The sequence below is a fragment of the Wasmannia auropunctata genome, unplaced genomic scaffold, assembly GCF_000956235.1.
Source record: "Wasmannia auropunctata unplaced genomic scaffold, wasmannia.A_1.0 LD336078.1, whole genome shotgun sequence".
NCBI lineage: Eukaryota > Metazoa > Arthropoda > Insecta > Hymenoptera > Formicidae > Wasmannia > Wasmannia auropunctata.
Genome location: NW_012026812.1, coordinates 2,403,516 through 2,420,414, shown reverse-complemented (window position 1 = coordinate 2,420,414; position 16,899 = coordinate 2,403,516). Strand labels below are relative to the sequence as shown.

At 47.4% G+C, this 16,899-nt stretch overlaps 6 protein-coding genes across 9 annotated transcripts in view; 4 read left to right on the top strand and 2 right to left on the bottom strand.

The window, feature by feature from the left end:
- Positions 1 to 1,122: 1,122 nt before the first annotated feature.
- On the top strand, positions 1,123 to 2,944 carry LOC105448883 (glucose-induced degradation protein 8 homolog). Of its 2 annotated transcripts, none has more exons than XM_011687730.1 (3): positions 1,123 to 1,728; positions 1,822 to 2,213; positions 2,298 to 2,753. In XM_011687730.1, exons 1-3 carry the CDS (start codon positions 1,602 to 1,604, stop codon positions 2,472 to 2,474), a joined length of 696 nt encoding a protein of 231 aa, XP_011686032.1. In that variant the 5' UTR covers positions 1,123 to 1,601; the 3' UTR covers positions 2,475 to 2,753. The 2 variants fall into 2 exon arrangements, with proteins under 2 accessions (XP_011686032.1, XP_011686031.1); XM_011687729.1 differs by having other exon boundaries at positions 1,126 to 1,728; positions 1,819 to 2,213; positions 2,298 to 2,944.
- LOC105448884 (nucleoporin NUP53) lies at positions 2,809 to 5,003 on the bottom strand. The gene is made up of 3 exons (XM_011687731.1): positions 4,521 to 5,003; positions 4,183 to 4,293; positions 2,809 to 4,105 (listed from the first exon to the last, which is right to left on the bottom strand). Exons 2-3 carry the CDS (start codon positions 4,291 to 4,293, stop codon positions 3,254 to 3,256), a joined length of 963 nt encoding a protein of 320 aa, XP_011686033.1. The 5' UTR covers positions 4,521 to 5,003; the 3' UTR covers positions 2,809 to 3,253.
- Positions 5,004 to 5,641: 638 nt separating this feature from the next.
- LOC105449106 (WAS/WASL-interacting protein family member 3) lies at positions 5,642 to 8,818 on the top strand. Its single transcript, XM_011688106.1, has 4 exons — positions 5,642 to 5,795; positions 6,318 to 6,649; positions 6,742 to 7,453; positions 8,147 to 8,818. The coding sequence occupies exons 1-4, from the start codon at positions 5,642 to 5,644 to the stop codon at positions 8,269 to 8,271; spliced, it is 1,323 nt and encodes a 440-aa protein (XP_011686408.1). The 3' UTR covers positions 8,272 to 8,818.
- Positions 8,819 to 9,003: 185 nt separating this feature from the next.
- Positions 9,004 to 13,032, bottom strand: LOC105448882 (ATP-binding cassette sub-family F member 3). Of its 2 annotated transcripts, XM_011687727.1 has the most exons (9): positions 12,808 to 13,032; positions 12,585 to 12,690; positions 12,190 to 12,379; positions 11,526 to 11,869; positions 10,937 to 11,435; positions 10,549 to 10,772; positions 10,104 to 10,459; positions 9,796 to 10,016; positions 9,004 to 9,686 (listed from the first exon to the last, which is right to left on the bottom strand). In XM_011687727.1, exons 1-9 carry the CDS (start codon positions 12,878 to 12,880, stop codon positions 9,540 to 9,542), a joined length of 2,160 nt encoding a protein of 719 aa, XP_011686029.1. In that variant the 5' UTR covers positions 12,881 to 13,032; the 3' UTR covers positions 9,004 to 9,539. The 2 variants fall into 2 exon arrangements, with proteins under 2 accessions (XP_011686029.1, XP_011686030.1); XM_011687728.1 differs by lacking the exon at positions 12,808 to 13,032 and having other exon boundaries at positions 12,590 to 12,671.
- Positions 13,033 to 13,288: 256 nt separating this feature from the next.
- On the top strand, positions 13,289 to 14,903 carry LOC105448881. Its single transcript, XM_011687726.1, has 2 exons — positions 13,289 to 14,008; positions 14,292 to 14,903. Exons 1-2 carry the CDS (start codon positions 13,799 to 13,801, stop codon positions 14,841 to 14,843), a joined length of 762 nt encoding a protein of 253 aa, XP_011686028.1. The 5' UTR covers positions 13,289 to 13,798; the 3' UTR covers positions 14,844 to 14,903.
- Positions 14,904 to 15,620: 717 nt separating this feature from the next.
- Positions 15,621 to 16,899, top strand: part of LOC105448878 (aldose 1-epimerase) — a 4,819-nt gene continuing 3,540 nt past the window's right edge. The window contains exons 1-2 of one of the 2 annotated variants that reach the window (XM_011687721.1): positions 15,621 to 15,812; positions 16,113 to 16,268. The gene's annotated coding sequence lies outside the window, so the exon portion shown is untranslated. The other variant, XM_011687719.1, reaches the window with a different exon arrangement.

Here is a 16,899-nt window from a genome sequence, read left to right as displayed (position 1 = left end):
TCGCCCCTCCCGTCGTCGCCTCGACACGTCGTCTCGATGCAAATTATACGATGTTTTATTCAACGCAATTCCATACCTTTGTCATTCACGACGACACATCGGGTTATTTTCCAAAGGAGATTACCTCTTCGGGGTCTTATATAATCGCGTTGGAAAAAAATATCGGGCGCGATCGCCGCGGGGGAATCGACGTCGTATTATCTCGAGTCGAAGGAAACGTCTGTCGGGAGAGAACAAAGAAATTATCTCTTCAGCTGCATATAATAAAATATTCTATATGGGAAAAATTTCGTTACGAAATATAGAATTTCGAAAACATATATATAGTTTTGTAACCTTTCACGCGAGACACATTCACACGCAACGAAGTATTGTTTTGTTACGTGCAATACTGTCGCGTCCTAATACGTATAATGGCAATTAAATTATTCCAAGTTTATTATATTACAAATCGAAAAAATTTCGCTTGGGTTCGATCATCTCAAATCTCTCGGAGAAAACATATATATTCGTCTTTCAGATTTGATTGCAAGGTATATAGAAAAGATACTTTAATGCAGGCAGCTATTTTTACGCGGTATATGTCTAGGTTCACCCATAATTTTTTATTATTTGTTAGAAATGTTAAACGCAAAGAATAAATAGCGGAGCAGAAAGAATTAAACCTGAGAATAAGCGTGTGAATCTCCGCGTTTTAGATGAATCCATTCCGAAGACTTGATTTCAGACCACCTGGCACCGTCAATCGTATCTAAAAGTGTAACTTTCAATTTAACTTTCGCCTGCTATAAAAGTTAACATCTAGACTCTAGAAAATCTGAAAGTAACAAGGAGAGAGCAGCAAATATGGAAGTAAACGTACCGTTCGTATCGAAGTAGATTAATTGAACGCGTCCATCGACTGCGTGCATTGCATCACTACGCGGTGCATACTGCGTACTAACGTACCCAAAAATATTTCCGGCAGGTAAACGAGTGTGTCACCGACGAGACCAACCCGGTGGGTAAAATTTTCGTGCGTGGCAGAGTGTCGATGTTATCGACTATTGACATAAGTTTACGATTATCCGGGGAGACGGCCGCTCTCGAACGGTAAAAGAATGTTACATTGACAGTCGGTATGGGAGAAATAGGAATTTCTGGATACCTACACACAATTATGGTCGGTTCGTTTAATGACAAGTGTATCGTTGCTGTTCCTCTTTTTTTTTTGACGAGTTAAGGTGCTCTCGGGTGGTACTCGGTTTTGCTCCGATTCGCGAATTAATTAAATACGTACGCGGTCGCTTCGTCGCTCCGAAAGTCTTCGCGCTGCGGAGATCCACTTTCGCGTCCACGAGAACCCCCCCCCTCCCCCTCCCCCCCGTGGTCCACGGCCTCCTCCGACCTCCGGGACAATTTCACCGGGCGCTCCAGCGATTTAGAATTACCGCGGATTGGCCGAAGTGACGTTTCCCTTTGTTGTGGTCGAGCTTCCGCGTTTCGAGCCGCAATCAGCTGTTACGGTTTTCGCGAGACTCGCACTCCGGGTAGAGCATAATGCTCTAAGCGCCCCTTGCAACTTACGCGAACTGGTCGAGCCGAATCCTTCGGAGGGCAATATGAGTTTCTCGGAGAAGGGGCAGCAGGACAGCATATCCAAGGAGGAATGGATGTCGAAGCTCGAGGAGAGCTCCTACATACAGAAGATGTCCATGAACAACCTGATCATGAATTATCTAGTCACAGGTAATAAAATCCGGGAGTCTCCCGTGTTGTCATCTGTTAGGGAGCTATAATTGAAGGAATTGTCGAGTAAAAAAAAATCGTTTCGAACAGAAGGATTCAAGGAAGCCGCCGAGAAGTTCCAGCAGGAGTCGGGGGTAGGTCCGACGGTTGAGCTGAGCTCGCTCGACGACAGGATCCGTATTCGGGACGCCATACAGAACGGCCGTATCCAGGAGGCGACCGACCTGGTGAATCAGCTTCATCCCGAACTGCTGGACAACGACAGATATCTCTACTTCCACCTGCAGCAGCTGCACCTGATCGAACTGATACGCACGGGCAGAGTCGAGGAGGCGCTCCAGTTCGCCCAGGATCAGCTCAGCGAGGCCGGCGAGTCGGACGACAACATACTGTGCGAGCTGGAGCGTACGTTGGCGCTGTTGGCCTTCGACGAGCCGCACAAGAGCCCGTTCAGCGATCTTCTACATCCGACGCACCGGCAGAAGGTGAGCGTTATTAATTCTGTAATTTTTCGTTTACGACAACAAGTTGATCTCGCTAATATTCTCGATTGTCGTGCCGTTTTACAGATCGCGAGCGAATTGAACGCCGCTATACTGAAGATGGAGCACAGGGAGTCCACCAGCCCTCGACTCAACAATCTGTTGAAGATGATACTGTGGGCACAGGACGAATTAGACAAGAAAAAAGTGAAATATCCCAAGATGACCGATCTAGGTAGTGCCACAATTGAGGATACGAAATAATTTTATAGTAGACAGAGACTGGGGAGCGTTTATCAGTTTTATTTATATAAATGCGATATAAATGATATGTCTTGAATTCACCTTTAGATGTAATTTTGTGTAAATTGCTGTTTATTTTGTAGGAGATTATATCCGAATTTTAATCTTGTATAACAAATTAGAGAGGGAGGGTGGTGCGTAGAACGATTAATGTAGAATGATCAATTATAATAAGGACTTAATAATCAAATTGATACATCATTGTTACAACTGCTGTAAAGAAATAGGAATTATTATTGCAATTTGCATTTCTTATGTCTTTCAGACTTTAACATTGTCAGTAGAGGCATCCAGCCAGGTTTTTGCAATATTATTTATTAGGAATATACACGCAATACCACGCGCAAATGAAGATTTACATGTGACTCCGGCTGTACAGCCGTCCTATATAATTGTAAAGATACATACAAATATAACATGTGATAATATTACACAATAATCTTAAAAAAAAAAAAAAATAACAGCCTTTACAGAAATGCTCGTCTAATAATTTGCTAAGTTAATACGGAAGTTCATTTTTTCAGAATTCATTTTTAGAATAATAATAGAAAATTAATAGATAATAATTTCGGTTTACGCTTTAAGTTAAAGTCTCAGTTAAAAAAGTGTCTCTTTCCAGAAGATTAATCTCCAGAAGCTTAATATATTGTCTCTCACAATTTTCTTTCTACAATTTTTAATATTATATTTCACAATATGTAAAAAGTTCGGTGTATAATTATTACTAAAAGGGAAAACAACTACCAGCCAAACACGTATTCCATTGCTTTCGAGACTAAACTGGCCGACTTCTGTGGCACGTTCTCCGGCAGCTGCGCCGCCTGCGGGCTGAAGTGTTGATTGTAACCCGCCGCCAGGGATCGTAGCTTCCGCCGTCTCGCGGTGGGCGAGCCGTTGAAGGACGACTGGCAGGGCCTGCCCATCGAGAGCGATCTCACGCTTCCGTTCAGCTTGGAGCGATTCTCCTTGTCGCAACCCAGCACGACGCCCTCGTCGGTGCACGGTATGACGCCGATCATGATCGTGCCCGAGACGATGCTGCCGTTGCACATGAGGGCCTTCTGCGCCTCCTGCTCCGACGCGCACTTCAGGTGTATCCAGTTGCTCTGGGACTGCGGCGCCGGGTGTTTGTCCACGATGCGGACCCGGCTGGAGATTTGCGACAGGACGGCGTTGACGTCGATCGGCAGGAAGCCGAAGACGGTCACCCACTGCAGCAGACTCTGCGACTCGCTCGTGCTCAAGCTGATCGGACTGTCGGGAAACATCATCGGGCTGCTCAACGTGCTCATCATGAGCCTGGACTGATTCACCGGCGTGGCTGCGACGGCTGGATGCGCGGCCGACGTAGCCGGCGACGACACGTACGAGACGTCCAGGGTGTCGAACAGTCCGCGCGTCGGCGGCCCGCCGGTGTGAGCCTTCGTGCTCATTTGCGGCGTGGTGGGAGTCGTGGTGCTGCCGAACACCGCCTTCTGACGATTGGACCGGTAATCTGGCGATCCGTACGAAACCGACGACATCAGACTGGCGTTGGTGATATTTAAATGGCGTGGATTATCCTGGGGACTCATCACGTTGATCTTTGCGGGCTGGAATTTCGAAGAACAGAATGTCAGCGGCATGCAGGTGTCGTGGATTTCGAATTAACAATAAAATACGTTCTCACAGTGTTGGTGTCGCCCAGGAGAAAACTTGGCAAGTACGACGAGGAACCACCTGGACTACCGGGACTTTGGACAGGACTATTCATCGGCGATCCTAAAGTCATTGGCTCCATCTGAAGGGAACAATTATTTTCATAAATCTTAAAATAGCGCTCGAGAATAATATTAACGAAAATTCTATTCTACTCTAAAAAAATTAATATGTAAATAACATTTTTATGTCAATGACCGAAAGCATTTACGAATTTTCTAGGTTATCTTTAGGTTGTCAATAATATTTTAGACGATCTATCTAAACGAGCTTGAAATATTTTTGTAATTTTATATGCGGATTACTCACGATCTCGAAAAGATTGCTCGCCTCCGAGATGAACTCGCTGAAGCACTAGAATAAATAATAACATCCACTTTTCAAAAAACGAGGAAAAACCGTTTTCAGTTTTATCCCGTAAAGATGGCTCTGGGGGGCCAGCTGGAAGTGACGGACGGACGGACGGGACGGGCGAGCGGGTGCGCGCGGAGCGGTGGACCCCCAACCTCGATGGATCCTTGATGACGCCATGATCTACGTCGCCGTGTCGCACAGCCGCGGATCGTGTAGGCGCGGATCCAGCCAGCCAGGCCCCCTTTTTTAATCATGAGTACCATCGGCCGCGGGTCCTACCTCCGGACGTGAGCGCATCAGCGACCGCCGTCTAATCCGGTAATCGCTCGCATCCCGTAACGGGTCCGCGGAATCGCGTGCCCGACGTTGCGCGAAGTAGAGAGATAAAAAAAAGTAACGAGCGGCTGGCCGAGGTGTGCCACCCGTCGTGTGTCCGCCGCCCGCGTCACCGCCCGCGTCACCGCCCGCGCCGCCGCCGTCGCCGCCGCCGCCGCCGCCGCCGCCGCCGCCGTCGCGAAGAGGATCCTCTTCTCTCCCGCACGCGCGCGAGACGCACGCGTGTGTGAGTGTGGGTGTGCGTGTGTATACATGTGTGTGCGAGAGGACTCGGCGTGAGAGAGAAAAACCTAACCCGTGGGGACCCGTGTGGAGAATCATCGGCGGGGAGTCCGCAAGCACCCGGTCGGCCGCGACCCCCCCGCGGGGGGAGTGGCCCCGTTGACGTCCTCTGGATCGTCTTCTCTCACCTGCGCTTCTCTCCGAAAACGGAAAAACGGCCGATCCCTCCTCCCTCCCTCGGCCCTCCCCCCCAGCGAATGACACATCTCGGCGGAGCGAACCGAAATCGTAAATCGTAAATAATGGTCGTCAAATTAGAGAATAGCTCCTGTAGATGTATCTGTCGTAAGCGCGGTATGTTTTGACATTTGTTTCATCGAGAAATCTGTGTTTTAATACGTCCTTCCCTCTCTGTCTCTCTCTCTCTCTCTCTCTCTCCCCCTCCTTCCTCGCATCGGGGTGAAATCGGGGTTAACATTTCTTTTTTGCGTTCGTTCGTTTGCAGGAGGATAGCGAGGATGTCCGTGCCACCGCCGCCACCGCCCCCGCAGGCCGGCGCTTCCGCCGGCCCGCCGGTGGGCGACAACCGGGGCTTACTGCTGCAATCCATAAGGGCGGGCAAAACTCTGAAGAAGACTGTTACCGTGGATAAGAGCACGCCTACTGTCGCCGGTAAAAATTCATTCGGGGATCGCATTAGAACAGACTTAAGTCTGCATATGTCGTGTCAACTGTCGAATTAGAAAGCAAAAAGTCGAGGGGTCAACCACTATGGGTGCTTTCCATTTAGTGACACAAGCTGACACAAATGTCATTCTATTCTTTTTTTTAAGCATTTAATGAGTAACAAAGACAAAACGATACTTGTGTCGGCTTGTGTCGCTAAGTGGAAAGCACCCTATGGCAATCAGTGTACATTTCTTTAGAAAATATTGCTAGTATTGCGGCAGTACGATAATAGCAATACATAGCAATACTTTGGCAACATCATGCGCGATAGGTGACAATATTACTATGACAATGCGAAAGCAATACAACAGCAATGCTAGCAATAAGGTGTGTTGTATTGCCACAATTAGCAATCACTGTACATTTTTTTTTTTTTTAAGTAGTGATTGACCCTCGCAAAAGGTGTACGAAGCGATCGTTGCGGCCGAAGTCAGGAATCTAATCGAGAAATATTTTATTTCGCAGGGAGAGTGACAGGCGAAACGACGGGCCCTTCTTCGTTAAGTAATAGCAGAGCTAACAGTTCTACTATTGGCAATAGTAGGACTAATAGTTCTAGCGCAATGAGCGGCAGCAATAATTCCAGCAACGGCGGGCCCAAGCTGGGCGGTTTATTCGCGGGTGGTATGCCAAAACTGAAGCCTACGGGACTGAGAGGGAACATGACTGAGAAGGAGGGACAAAGTGTAAATAATTCTAGTTTCCTTCACTCGTCACCCGGCACGTCTCAGAGTATAAGACGTGGCCCACCCCCAGTTCCGCCACCGGCCGCGCAAAAACCGCAGCTATTCAGTCAGGTAGAAAACCGAGCTCGCTCGCTCGCTCGCGAGCACTCAATACGTCGTCGCGAATGTTACATGTATCTGTAAAATCGATTGATCTCACGCAGGGGCAAAGTACGACCGATTCCGCGACGAGCAATCCGGAGGTCGCGCCCAGGGGATTCGGGAAGTCAACCGTCGTGCCTAAACCAGCGCCGTCTGCCACCCTGCAGAAACCGTCGCCGCCGCCTAAAAAGCTGAATTTGACGAGCAGCGCGAGCGTGGCGAGGGCGCAGAGCATGCGACTGCCGCGGTCGCCGCCGGTCCTGGTGCCGACGCCGTCCTCGTTGCACCAGTCGCAGGACTGCCTGAACGAGGCCACCGTCATGACGCCGCAGCCGGTGAGACCGGCGAATCGGGTTCTCAGGCCTCCCGTGACGAGGCCGCCGTCGCCGCCGGTCTCGCGGGTGACCGTGTCCGCGGCGAGGCCGCCGTCGCCACCGGCACCGCCAGTGCACTCGCGGTCGCACACGCTGCCCGTGACGGCCATGAGAGCGGCGCCGCCGCCGCCGTCGAGGATCACGGTGACCGCGCCGTGCATACCGCCGCCACCGCCGCCGCTCCCCCATCGTCCTGCGCCCACGCATCAGAGACTGGCACCGCCGCCGCCGCCGCCGCCGACGCCGCCCACGAGGAGTCTGTCGGTGCGCAACGGCGGCGCGCAAGCGGCCTCCACCTTCGACCTGGAGACGCGATTCGCCGAGATGTTTCACGCCACGCCGAGTTTTCCGCCGCCGGAACCCTTTAAGGGCTTCATCAAGGTTTATAGTAGCAGGCATGGTAAGAGAACTCGGAAGAAAATATTCTTTGACTTGTTCATTTAGAGCACTTGACTCGCTTGAGGCAATTCTACATAACGAGGGGATTGTAACATTCTTCTTTATTTTATAACTAAACACACAATGCTTCCTACAATGCCGCACATCCACACGCGTGTCCCTTAGGCCTGGTTTCATTTCACGGTTAACTCGACTCAATCGAAGTTCAATTCGCTTTATCTTTTTCTTATCTAATTGTGAGAATTAGAAAGAGATAAACAGTAAGTTAAAGTCGCGGTTTACAATCTCGCGAGATTAAAGTTAATTTTATACTTGTGGAACCGGGCCTTAATCGTGTCCTGAGTACGTGCATGTTGCCAATAAAATTTATTTTTACTCGTGGGATGCGTATATAATTCATACATTTATTTACACAATGCGTTTATACACTTCACACCATTTCCTTTTTTTACGATATTGTTTTTCAAGGTTTCTTTTAAAGTACTAACTTCCGTTCCGACGCCGCTTCCAGCCAAGACATGGAGACACTAAGCGCGTATGACACAAACAGCTCACATTTGTTTATAACCAAGCATGGATATACGTACAAGTTAAACCTGCATGCTGCTAATTGCACCTTTATTTATTAAATGGAATTCATAAGCTCGCGTTCCGTTATGAACGGAAAATAATCGTGGCGTTTCAAAAATTACAGCAGCAAAGCAACAAGCACCAGCTCCACCTCTTCAACCGTCTTCTACTCCTAACACCCTGCATTCGTTAAACACTTCGTCTGGGAGTAAACAGTGGCAACACAATGCGACCTCATTGGCATATTGAAATCTGTGCATACTTAAATCATTGCCCCGTGCATTGATTACTTGTTTAAAAACGTCTCGATGCTGCCACAAATAAAATAAAAAATGTTAAATTAAGTGAGCATGGAAAAGGTGTGAATCGGCTAGAGTATAAAAGTTTTCGAGAGCGAGAGAGAGAGATTCCGAATTCGCGCGAACCCAATTATACAATAAAACGTTTTAGACAATATTTTCTGTACAGTTTATCTTAGAAGAAAGAGTATATTTAATATAGATTATACTTACATATGTATATGTATAAAATATATATATTGAATGTATATTATATATTTTATATATATACATGTGTGTATATATATACATATATATAAAAAGGAATCGTTAGAAACTCTAGGCCTGTTGTTATCTTAACAGAAATCTAAAAGAGAGATTAAAATGGAAGGCGCATTCATTTTTAAACAAAACATCTAAAGCATACTCGGTTAATTTTCTTAATCATTGTATTGTATTTTCCTTATTTATCTCTATGTAAAATTAATAAATATCACATCAAAATCATTAATTCAGGACATTCAATGTATCGATAATTCGTCGGCCATCGATAGTCATTTGTTTTCGTTAACAAAGGCCAAAAGATGCAACTTATTTTTCAATACTAATGAACGATTGCACACACACGCACATAGCAGCAATTCGTTGACTTAAGAAATAACTGTATTAATATTGTATAATAAAAATGCAATCTTTATATATATACATGCAGGATGGTAAGCAGCGGTATATTTCTCAAATGAAAAAATAGAACATTCTTTTATCTAACAATATCTTTTATTACTTTCTTCATAATAGAGTAATATTAAATGTGTAAATCTTCTATTGCATATTTTCGACCGTCACACACGCGCGCAGTCGAGCAGTTCGTTTTAATACAATGCATTTTAGGGAAAGCATAAATACAATTCGATAGTAACAAATTCTTCAGAGCAAGAATTACATTCTGTAGTTATCAAAAGGGAAGAGACGCGTTAAGTTAATAAATAAGTCATGCATGCATACATAATTAATGGTCATTACATTTTTCTTTTCGGGGAAAAAGGCATTTAAAAATAAATAAGATACCTTTGGCGAGATGAAATGTGTCTCGAAAGGAAGCAAATAATAATAGCCGCGATATAATTTCAGTTAAGGCGGTTACACCTTTGAAACTTCTACCATGATGCATTTATTCTGCGTAAGACAACGTAAGGATGACGATAATATCACATTAGACGAAACTTAACGTTCTTCTTTTCATAAATCAAGCTCCCTTTCAATAATCCTGCGGTACTCTTCGAAACCCTCCTCGATACATCGAACCGATCCTTTGTCGCAAACCCACAATTCTGTACAAACCATTTGGATTAAGCGTTCGTCGTGCGACACCAATATTACACCAGCCTGCAACGATAAAATATTGATTACGCACAAACGCACACAAATGTGAAATGAAGGATTTGTAAATTAGATTTACAACTTAGATTTATAAATAAAAAAAAACAATACGCACTTGGCAGCTGTTGAGGGCTTTCCCCAACGCTTCGATCGATTCGATATCGAGATGATTCGTGGGCTCGTCGAGCACCAGGAAATTCGGCACTGCGGCACACATCACGGCGAACGCCACCCTCGACTTCTGCCCTCCCGAAAGAGAGTTTATGGTCTGCAGGGCCAGATTGCCGCTTATACCGAAACTCCCGAGCATTCGCCTGTACTCCTCGATTGGTTTGCCTATCGATGCAACAAAACAAAAAAAATAACAATGATCGTTAACAGTTTTCCAAGCGGCGCGTTCGCACCTGCTAACGGAATACGTACCGGGGAAATGCATCTGCAGCAACTCGACGGGACAAACGCGCATGTCCAGTTGATCGACGTGATGCTGGCTGAAGTATCCGAACTTCAGATTTCGATGCGCGTGCATGGTGCCCCGCGTCGGACTCAACGCGCCCGTGATGATCTTCAGGAGGGTGGTTTTACCCGCGCCGTTCTCCCCGACGATGCAGATGCGCGACTCCTGATTGGCAGTGAGGTTCACGTTGTTGAATATCATGTCGGTGCCGTTGTAGCTGTACGAGACCTCGTTGAGTTGCAGTATCGGCGGATTCAGCGGCTCGACGTCGGGGAAATGGATGGTCACCTCGCTCTCCTTTTCTACTGGCTTTAATTCAGGCCTGTCGAATAAACGGACAACGAGAAACGTAAAGTGTGGAGTTCGAACGGATCGCTGTTATCCGTGTGCGATAAAATCATTAACACTTACAACTTATCTAACATCTTTATCCTGCTTTGTACACTAGCCGCGCGATTTGCATTGTATCTAAATTTGTCGATAAACTCCTGTACGTGCGCTCTCTTTGCCATTTGCGCCTCGTACTCTCGTTGCTGGTTCTTCTCGCGTTCGCCTTTCGTCTTCGCGAATTGCTCGTAATTGCCTTTATACGGCTCTAGTTTCTGTGCGCGCATATACAGGATATCAGTGGGCACCTGTTGAAGAGAGAGAAATAAAGACAAAGATGATTACATTTATAGTGAAACAAAAAAATTGTTTAATCGTTACATTAATTTTTAAAATACAATTTGAACGCGGAGACATTATTGACATTGCCAACATCTCTCTGAAAATTAAATACACACGTGAATGTACTCACTGTGTCTAAGAACTTTCGGTCGTGCGACACTACGAGCAGCGTTTTCGGCCACGTTTGCAGATACCTCTCCAGCCACAGTATCGCCTTGATGTCAAGCATGTTCGTCGGCTCGTCGAGCAGCAACAGGTCCGGCTTGGAGAACAGCGCCCTCGCGAGAGCGAGCCTCATCCGCCAGCCGCCGGAGAACGCCTTCGTCGGCCAGGACTGCCTCTCGACGGCGAATCCGAGCCCCGACAGGATCGCGCTCGCCCTGGCCGGCGCCTTGTCGACCTCGGCCAGCTGCATCGCCTCGTACACCCGGGCCAGTTCCTCGCCCAGCGTGTCGCCCGCCTTGGAGCCGTCCCTCTCTATCGCCGCCTGCAGCTTCGCCTCCTGGCTGAGCAACGCGCACCGCTCCTCGTCGCACTCGAGAACGGACTCGAGCGCGGACGTGTCGTCGCCGGCCACCTCCTGCTCGACGTGCAACACCCGCACGTGCGACGGTATTCTCAGCTGCTTGCTGAAAGCCAATATAACGGGATTGATTCGCGTTCGAATCGGAAGGACCCCCCCGTCGTTTTTTAAGGACTCTAGCGCGTGATTCATATACCTCGATATCATTCGCAGCAAGGTCGTTTTGCCGAGCCCGTTTCTACCGATCAGACCGTATCGTCTGCCGAATGTAAGCAACAGATCGGCGCCCTGCAGCAGTACCCTATCGCCGAAGGCGATATCGAAGTTCTCTATCCTGATATCCTGGGTCTTGTTCACTCCGCCCTTCATCTCCATCCGACTGTCCTTCTTACTCGTCATTTGACTGGCGCTGGCGCTGCTCTCGGGCAAATGATTGGCAGTGTTGACGCGGGAAGCCGAGCCCTGCTCGTTTACGATTCGCTTTTCCTGCTTCTGCTGCAGCTTGGCCTCGGCCTTCTCCAGCTTCTTGGCATCCACTTTCTGTCGCAACAATGTGCAATATTGTCATACGAATGGCAGATAAGATACATAAGCAGATAAGCTAAGACAAATAAGATAATTACATGCGAAAAGTTAATAATAGTCATGAGCAAATAGTTGAGAGCACGGAATTAATTAAGGAAAATTTGTATGCTAGTAAGAAAACGTCAATTACAAGCATTATTCGAAATAAATCTAGCACAACCCCAATCAGCAGACAATGTTTTTTAAATATCTTTTATAAACATTTATTTAACATATTAAATATTTAAAAAATAATAAAAAAAAAACATTGTCTGCTGATTGGGATTGTATATTACCATCACGTCGTCCCTGGTCGTAACCCATATACTCTTAATCTGCTCGACTTGCGCCTCCAAGGTGGCGGCCAGCGAGCCGAGGTGCACCGGGGCGTTTAATACTTTGTTCACGCCGTTTCTTCTCCTGTCCATGTCGTCGTCGTCGTTCGAACTACCTTTCAATATTTCCAACAGTCTCGCGCATATTTGCCTGCGGACGGAGGACAAAGTACAATGAATACAATTTTCGCTCTCGCGAGACCGATCGAGGAGCGACGAATCTTACGAACTCGAATACACGGCGAGGTAGGTGGGAAGGAAAAGGCGCGACGGAGGGATTTTGAGTACGAGGAGAATCGTTTTCGTCGGCCGGCGTGTTAATTAAAGAGTGAACAAATGCAAACACATTTACAGACCTAACCTCGTTTTCTGATTTGTCCGCCACCTCGTGCAGCACCTGTCCGATCGCCTCGTACACCTCGTCGACGTCCTCGAAGTCCTCCTTGGAGCTGTCCAGGATACCTGCGCGCGGAAGGACACGCGTGTCAGAGAGCGGGGCTCGGCCAAATGTACACCGAGATCGCCGGAGATCTCCCACCCCGTACGGAGGTTATATTCCGCGCGGAAGGGAAAACGTACCTTGCACGTACTGATACAGATCGTCGTCTATCGTCGGGAACTCGCTGCGGATGTACTCGCCGCAGGTCGCCATAATACTCGTTCAGTTTTCCAGAAGGGACAGACAGTTTAAAAAAAAAGGGGGGAAAAGATCCCGGGATCGGGAGTGAGCCCACACACACGCACGCCAACAACGAGGTCCTCCTGACAGACGGGCCGTGTCAAGTCTGCGGCGCCGTGCTGCCACCACCTAAGCCAACACATGTTCGCCGCCGCCATCTTGGAACTCGGCGCTACTCGGTGGCTCAAGAGCGGCGTCAGAGCGCGCGGGGGCAGCGAGGGGACGGGTGGCCGTCCGCTGGCGCGACGTCGTCCCGGCGCGTGTACGCGATTTTTCCGGCGACTCGCCGCTCGCCGCGCGCGCGAGTCCGCGTATCCCCGTGTGTCGCGAGCCAACGATCGCGGTGGTGATGGCCCCCGCCATCTTGTAGCTGTCAAACGCGAGCCTGCCTGCTGACGATGCGCGAGCCCCCTCGTCGGAGTCGCGTCGTCCGGAGTCGCTCCGAACGTTACGTACACTCGACGCGATCCTCCTCGGACGCGATCCGCGATCGCCGTTCCGCGCGTGGGCGCGACCCACGATCCCTCAGGTTGACCGCGGCGGTCTTCTAGGAAGCCACGGCTTCCTGCGCGGTCGTCCTCCTGTTGTCATTCGCGACGCGCGAGCCCGCGCGCGCGCGCCCCGCCAGGTCGTTTTCCTCTCGCTGTGGTCGCTGTAAATAATCGCCGACCGATGCACCTTCGCTGAGCTGCTGGAGATCACTTGCGAAGGAGGCAAGGGTGGAGAGAGTGAGAGTGAGAGAGAGAGAGAGAGGAGAGGGAAAAAGGAAAAGTCGTCGACGGGGCGAGAACGCCCCGCCAGGAAGAGAACGCCCTGGCGGAGACCCGCAGGAACGACGCAGGGACGACCGACGTCGTGGAGTCGAATGTCGATCAGGGATTGCGCGCGGGCATGGACGAGCGGGAGGTACTTCTCCTACCGCCCTTCTCGGGCGCGAGTAGCAAGGAACGGGCGAGGAAGAAGCTCTGGCGCAGCGCGGTAAAGATAGTGGCGAGCGACGACGAGGACTCGGACGCGGACGAGCACGAGTGCGCGTTCTTCCCGTCCAAGCGGCACTGCACGCAGTTGTCCAAGGCCACCGAACCTGGTCGCCCAGACGCGGTAATTAGTTGCATCACGACGATGCATAATTTCATAATGACGTGCTCTCGTTACTTTTACGTGACGTTACATTAATTGACGATTACACGCGGGAGTAGGATTTCTTCTCGCGTCAATAAACCGTTAATAAACCGTCAATAAACCTCAATATCTGTGCCTTTATAGCTTTGCAGTATTTTTTTTATCGTACGGTACATACATAGCAAATTACGTTCTATTAATTATTTGTTATATGAGAGATAATTATGGATCATCGATGCATAAGAAACGATTGTCGCTCTAGGAGCAGCATACCACCAGTGCGAACGTCGCGGAGACGCCAGCCAGCAGCGATTACGATGAGATTATATACCAAATACATATTGAGGAGAAGCTGAAGTTGTGGCAGGCCTTCCAGGAGGAGGAGGGATCCATGGATAACAGCATCAACGAGGTCCTGGCTTACTACAGGATGATGCATCCGCCCGATCCCCTCGAGGAGGAGTCGTCCGTCGGCTCCAGGTTCCACCAGTCGTACCGCGGCAACGACATGGAGGACACGGCGGTGACGATGGCGATCCGCAATCACGGCTTAGTCCAGTCGGCCGAGCTCGCGCTCCAGCCGCACTACTGTAAATGCATAGGTGTCGATTGTTCCTTCTCGTCCAAATGCATGTACGAACTTGAGGACTTTCCCTATGGGACGGTCTACAGCAACGTAGAAACGGGTAGATGCAATGCATTGGACGCGGACAAAGTATACGAGTGTGATCAGCCGGAGGACTTCCTGGAGCGCGCCGTCGGGGAGGCGATCAAGAAGAAAGGTCTAAGCGCTCTGAGTGTGGATTACGGTTGAATTGAACTCTCGCGCTCAACGGCCCGCTCTAATTCCTTTGGTGTATTTTTATATATATATATATATGTATGTATATATATATATATATATATATATATATATATATAAAATAGCGTACATCTCCCTAATTGTTGTACTCTGTAAACCTATTGCGACGTTTTTATATTATTGATTTTTGTTGTACGACGACAGAGTTACGATGCGTTATTCTGCATGTGAGCGATCATGTCTCTCGAAACATTTATACTCGAATATATAGTACATATATATACACACATTCCGTTGTAACGACTCGCTTGCGACAGGACAACTTGATGACTTCATTTTATTCGGTAAATGCGAAGTGACTCGCGTCGAAGTTATCGTAGCGATTTTCCGTTTATTAATCCTCAATAACCAGCCATATAGTATTAATACGGCGTTAATTATATTTTCATACGCAGATGTATGGAGGTATGATTATTGCGTCAAGAAAAAAAAATATATATATATATGTTAAATCAAATTAGCTTTGTAAACAATACTTGAGAAGTATAAGCAGCTATTTTGATTATAGTATATAAAATTCGTTTTAATCAGAAACGTGTACATTTCCTTTTGCAGCCGTCGAACTTGTGCAGATTTGCCTCTCCCTGTACTTTCTGTCATATTAATTATACAACGCGTACCGAGCTCGCTTTTATAATTAAATACGACGTAATTGTAAGACAAATAGACGGGAAACGAAAAGGAAATCGATTTTTTTTTAATGACAAGTTTACTTGTTTCAATAATTTATCTGTTCAAATTACGCGGTTCTCTCGAGATTAATCACGCGATCAATTTAATTTTTATGTGCTGAAAGTTTCTGTAGTCGATGGCCAATCGCAGGACATTATTCCTTGCATTTTCTCCTGCATGTTGGCAGCGCCAACGTTGACAGAAGTCAACAGGTTACCCAGCACGTCAAACACACAAAAAAAACAAAAGGTAGGATTCCAACCTCCAACCTCGTCGGATGTTGATCGAACGTGACCGGTTGGGCTGTACGTGTTTACGCTATTTCTTTCAATCGATCCGTTAAAGCGAGCGCTCGTGCGACATGGCCAATTCGTCGTTCTCGTCGTCCATACAATCCTACAGCGAACCGCTCACGCAGGACCAGGAACTGGCGATTTACAAGAGCGTGAAAATGGTCAGGTTACGCGAAAAACTTTCGGTAACGCGGCTAGGAAATGCACACCGTTTCGCGCCGCTCGCTGAACCCGATCTGTCTTCGATCTGTTGCAGAATCTGCAGGACATTCAGAAAGCCACGAACGACATTAATCTGAAATTCAGAGATGCACGGAGAGAGATGCGCGTCACGGCCGCTTTGCTGAACGCGATCGAGTCGAAAGAGCCGGCTGTCAATCAGGATTGACGCGTTCGCTGAGAGACAAAAATAGTACGGCAAAGTATATTTCGTCGGGAGAATGCGAGAAATAACACCAAATATCACTCGCCAAACTCGCGAACTTCTCAAACGCCGCGCAGATTATTCAAGAGTATTGACAAGTATTCAATAAGAGATCTGCGGTGACCTGAGGATCGGGGATTTAAATCGAGATATTAATGGGTCAATTTTAATCAGAATCGTGAGGTTTATAACTTATTCCCGTAAGACTTGTATAAACTTGTGACTTTAATTGTAATTCTGTATCATCATAAGACAATCGCATTTGTAAATATCTATGTTTTCTTAAGGAAATTTTACAGCTGGCAAGAAGCTGTCTGTAAAGATATCGCATAAAGTTATAAGCATTTAGTCAGTAAGTTCTTGCAAGTCTTGTAAACATTCAATCATAAGTACAAATCTTACAAGCTAAATTTATGAATTACCTTATGATTCTGTTTAGAAATTGATCCATTAAAGATCCTTGCCCTGTTTGAACATAAATTTGCAATGAAAATAATTTTCTTGTACGAGAATAACTTGTCATAACACTCCTTTTGAAGTGTTTTTTGTTTTAATAGTAAAGTAATATTGATTTTCAGTTTTTACAGTTATATAAGATTTAATGTAAAAAATAAAACGA

Excerpts from the sequence above, each read along its gene's own strand:
- LOC105448882 (XM_011687727.1), bottom strand. The coding sequence starts at position 12,880 with ATGGCGACCTGCGGCGAGTACATCCGCAGCGAGTTCCCGACGATAGAC. Across the intron at positions 11,436-11,525 it reads TTGCTGCGAATGATATCGAG|CAAGCAGCTGAGAATACCGT; the intron begins GTATATGAATCA and ends ATTGGCTTTCAG. Across the intron at positions 9,687-9,795 it reads AAGCCCTCAACAGCTGCCAA|GCTGGTGTAATATTGGTGTC; the intron begins GTGCGTATTGTT and ends TTATCGTTGCAG.
- LOC105448881 (XM_011687726.1), top strand. The coding sequence starts at position 13,799 with ATGGACGAGCGGGAGGTACTTCTCCTACCGCCCTTCTCGGGCGCGAGT. Across the intron at positions 14,009-14,291 it reads AACCTGGTCGCCCAGACGCG|GAGCAGCATACCACCAGTGC; the intron begins GTAATTAGTTGC and ends TTGTCGCTCTAG.
- LOC105449106 (XM_011688106.1), top strand. The coding sequence starts at position 5,642 with ATGTCCGTGCCACCGCCGCCACCGCCCCCGCAGGCCGGCGCTTCCGCC. Across the intron at positions 5,796-6,317 it reads GAGCACGCCTACTGTCGCCG|GGAGAGTGACAGGCGAAACG; the intron begins GTAAAAATTCAT and ends TTTATTTCGCAG. Across the intron at positions 6,650-6,741 it reads AACCGCAGCTATTCAGTCAG|GGGCAAAGTACGACCGATTC; the intron begins GTAGAAAACCGA and ends GATCTCACGCAG.
- LOC105448883 (XM_011687729.1), top strand. The coding sequence starts at position 1,602 with ATGAGTTTCTCGGAGAAGGGGCAGCAGGACAGCATATCCAAGGAGGAA. Across the intron at positions 1,729-1,818 it reads CATGAATTATCTAGTCACAG|AAGGATTCAAGGAAGCCGCC; the intron begins GTAATAAAATCC and ends CGTTTCGAACAG. Across the intron at positions 2,214-2,297 it reads ATCCGACGCACCGGCAGAAG|ATCGCGAGCGAATTGAACGC; the intron begins GTGAGCGTTATT and ends GCCGTTTTACAG.
- LOC105448884 (XM_011687731.1), bottom strand. The coding sequence starts at position 4,293 with ATGGAGCCAATGACTTTAGGATCGCCGATGAATAGTCCTGTCCAAAGT. Across the intron at positions 4,106-4,182 it reads TCCTGGGCGACACCAACACT|CCCGCAAAGATCAACGTGAT; the intron begins GTGAGAACGTAT and ends TCGAAATTCCAG.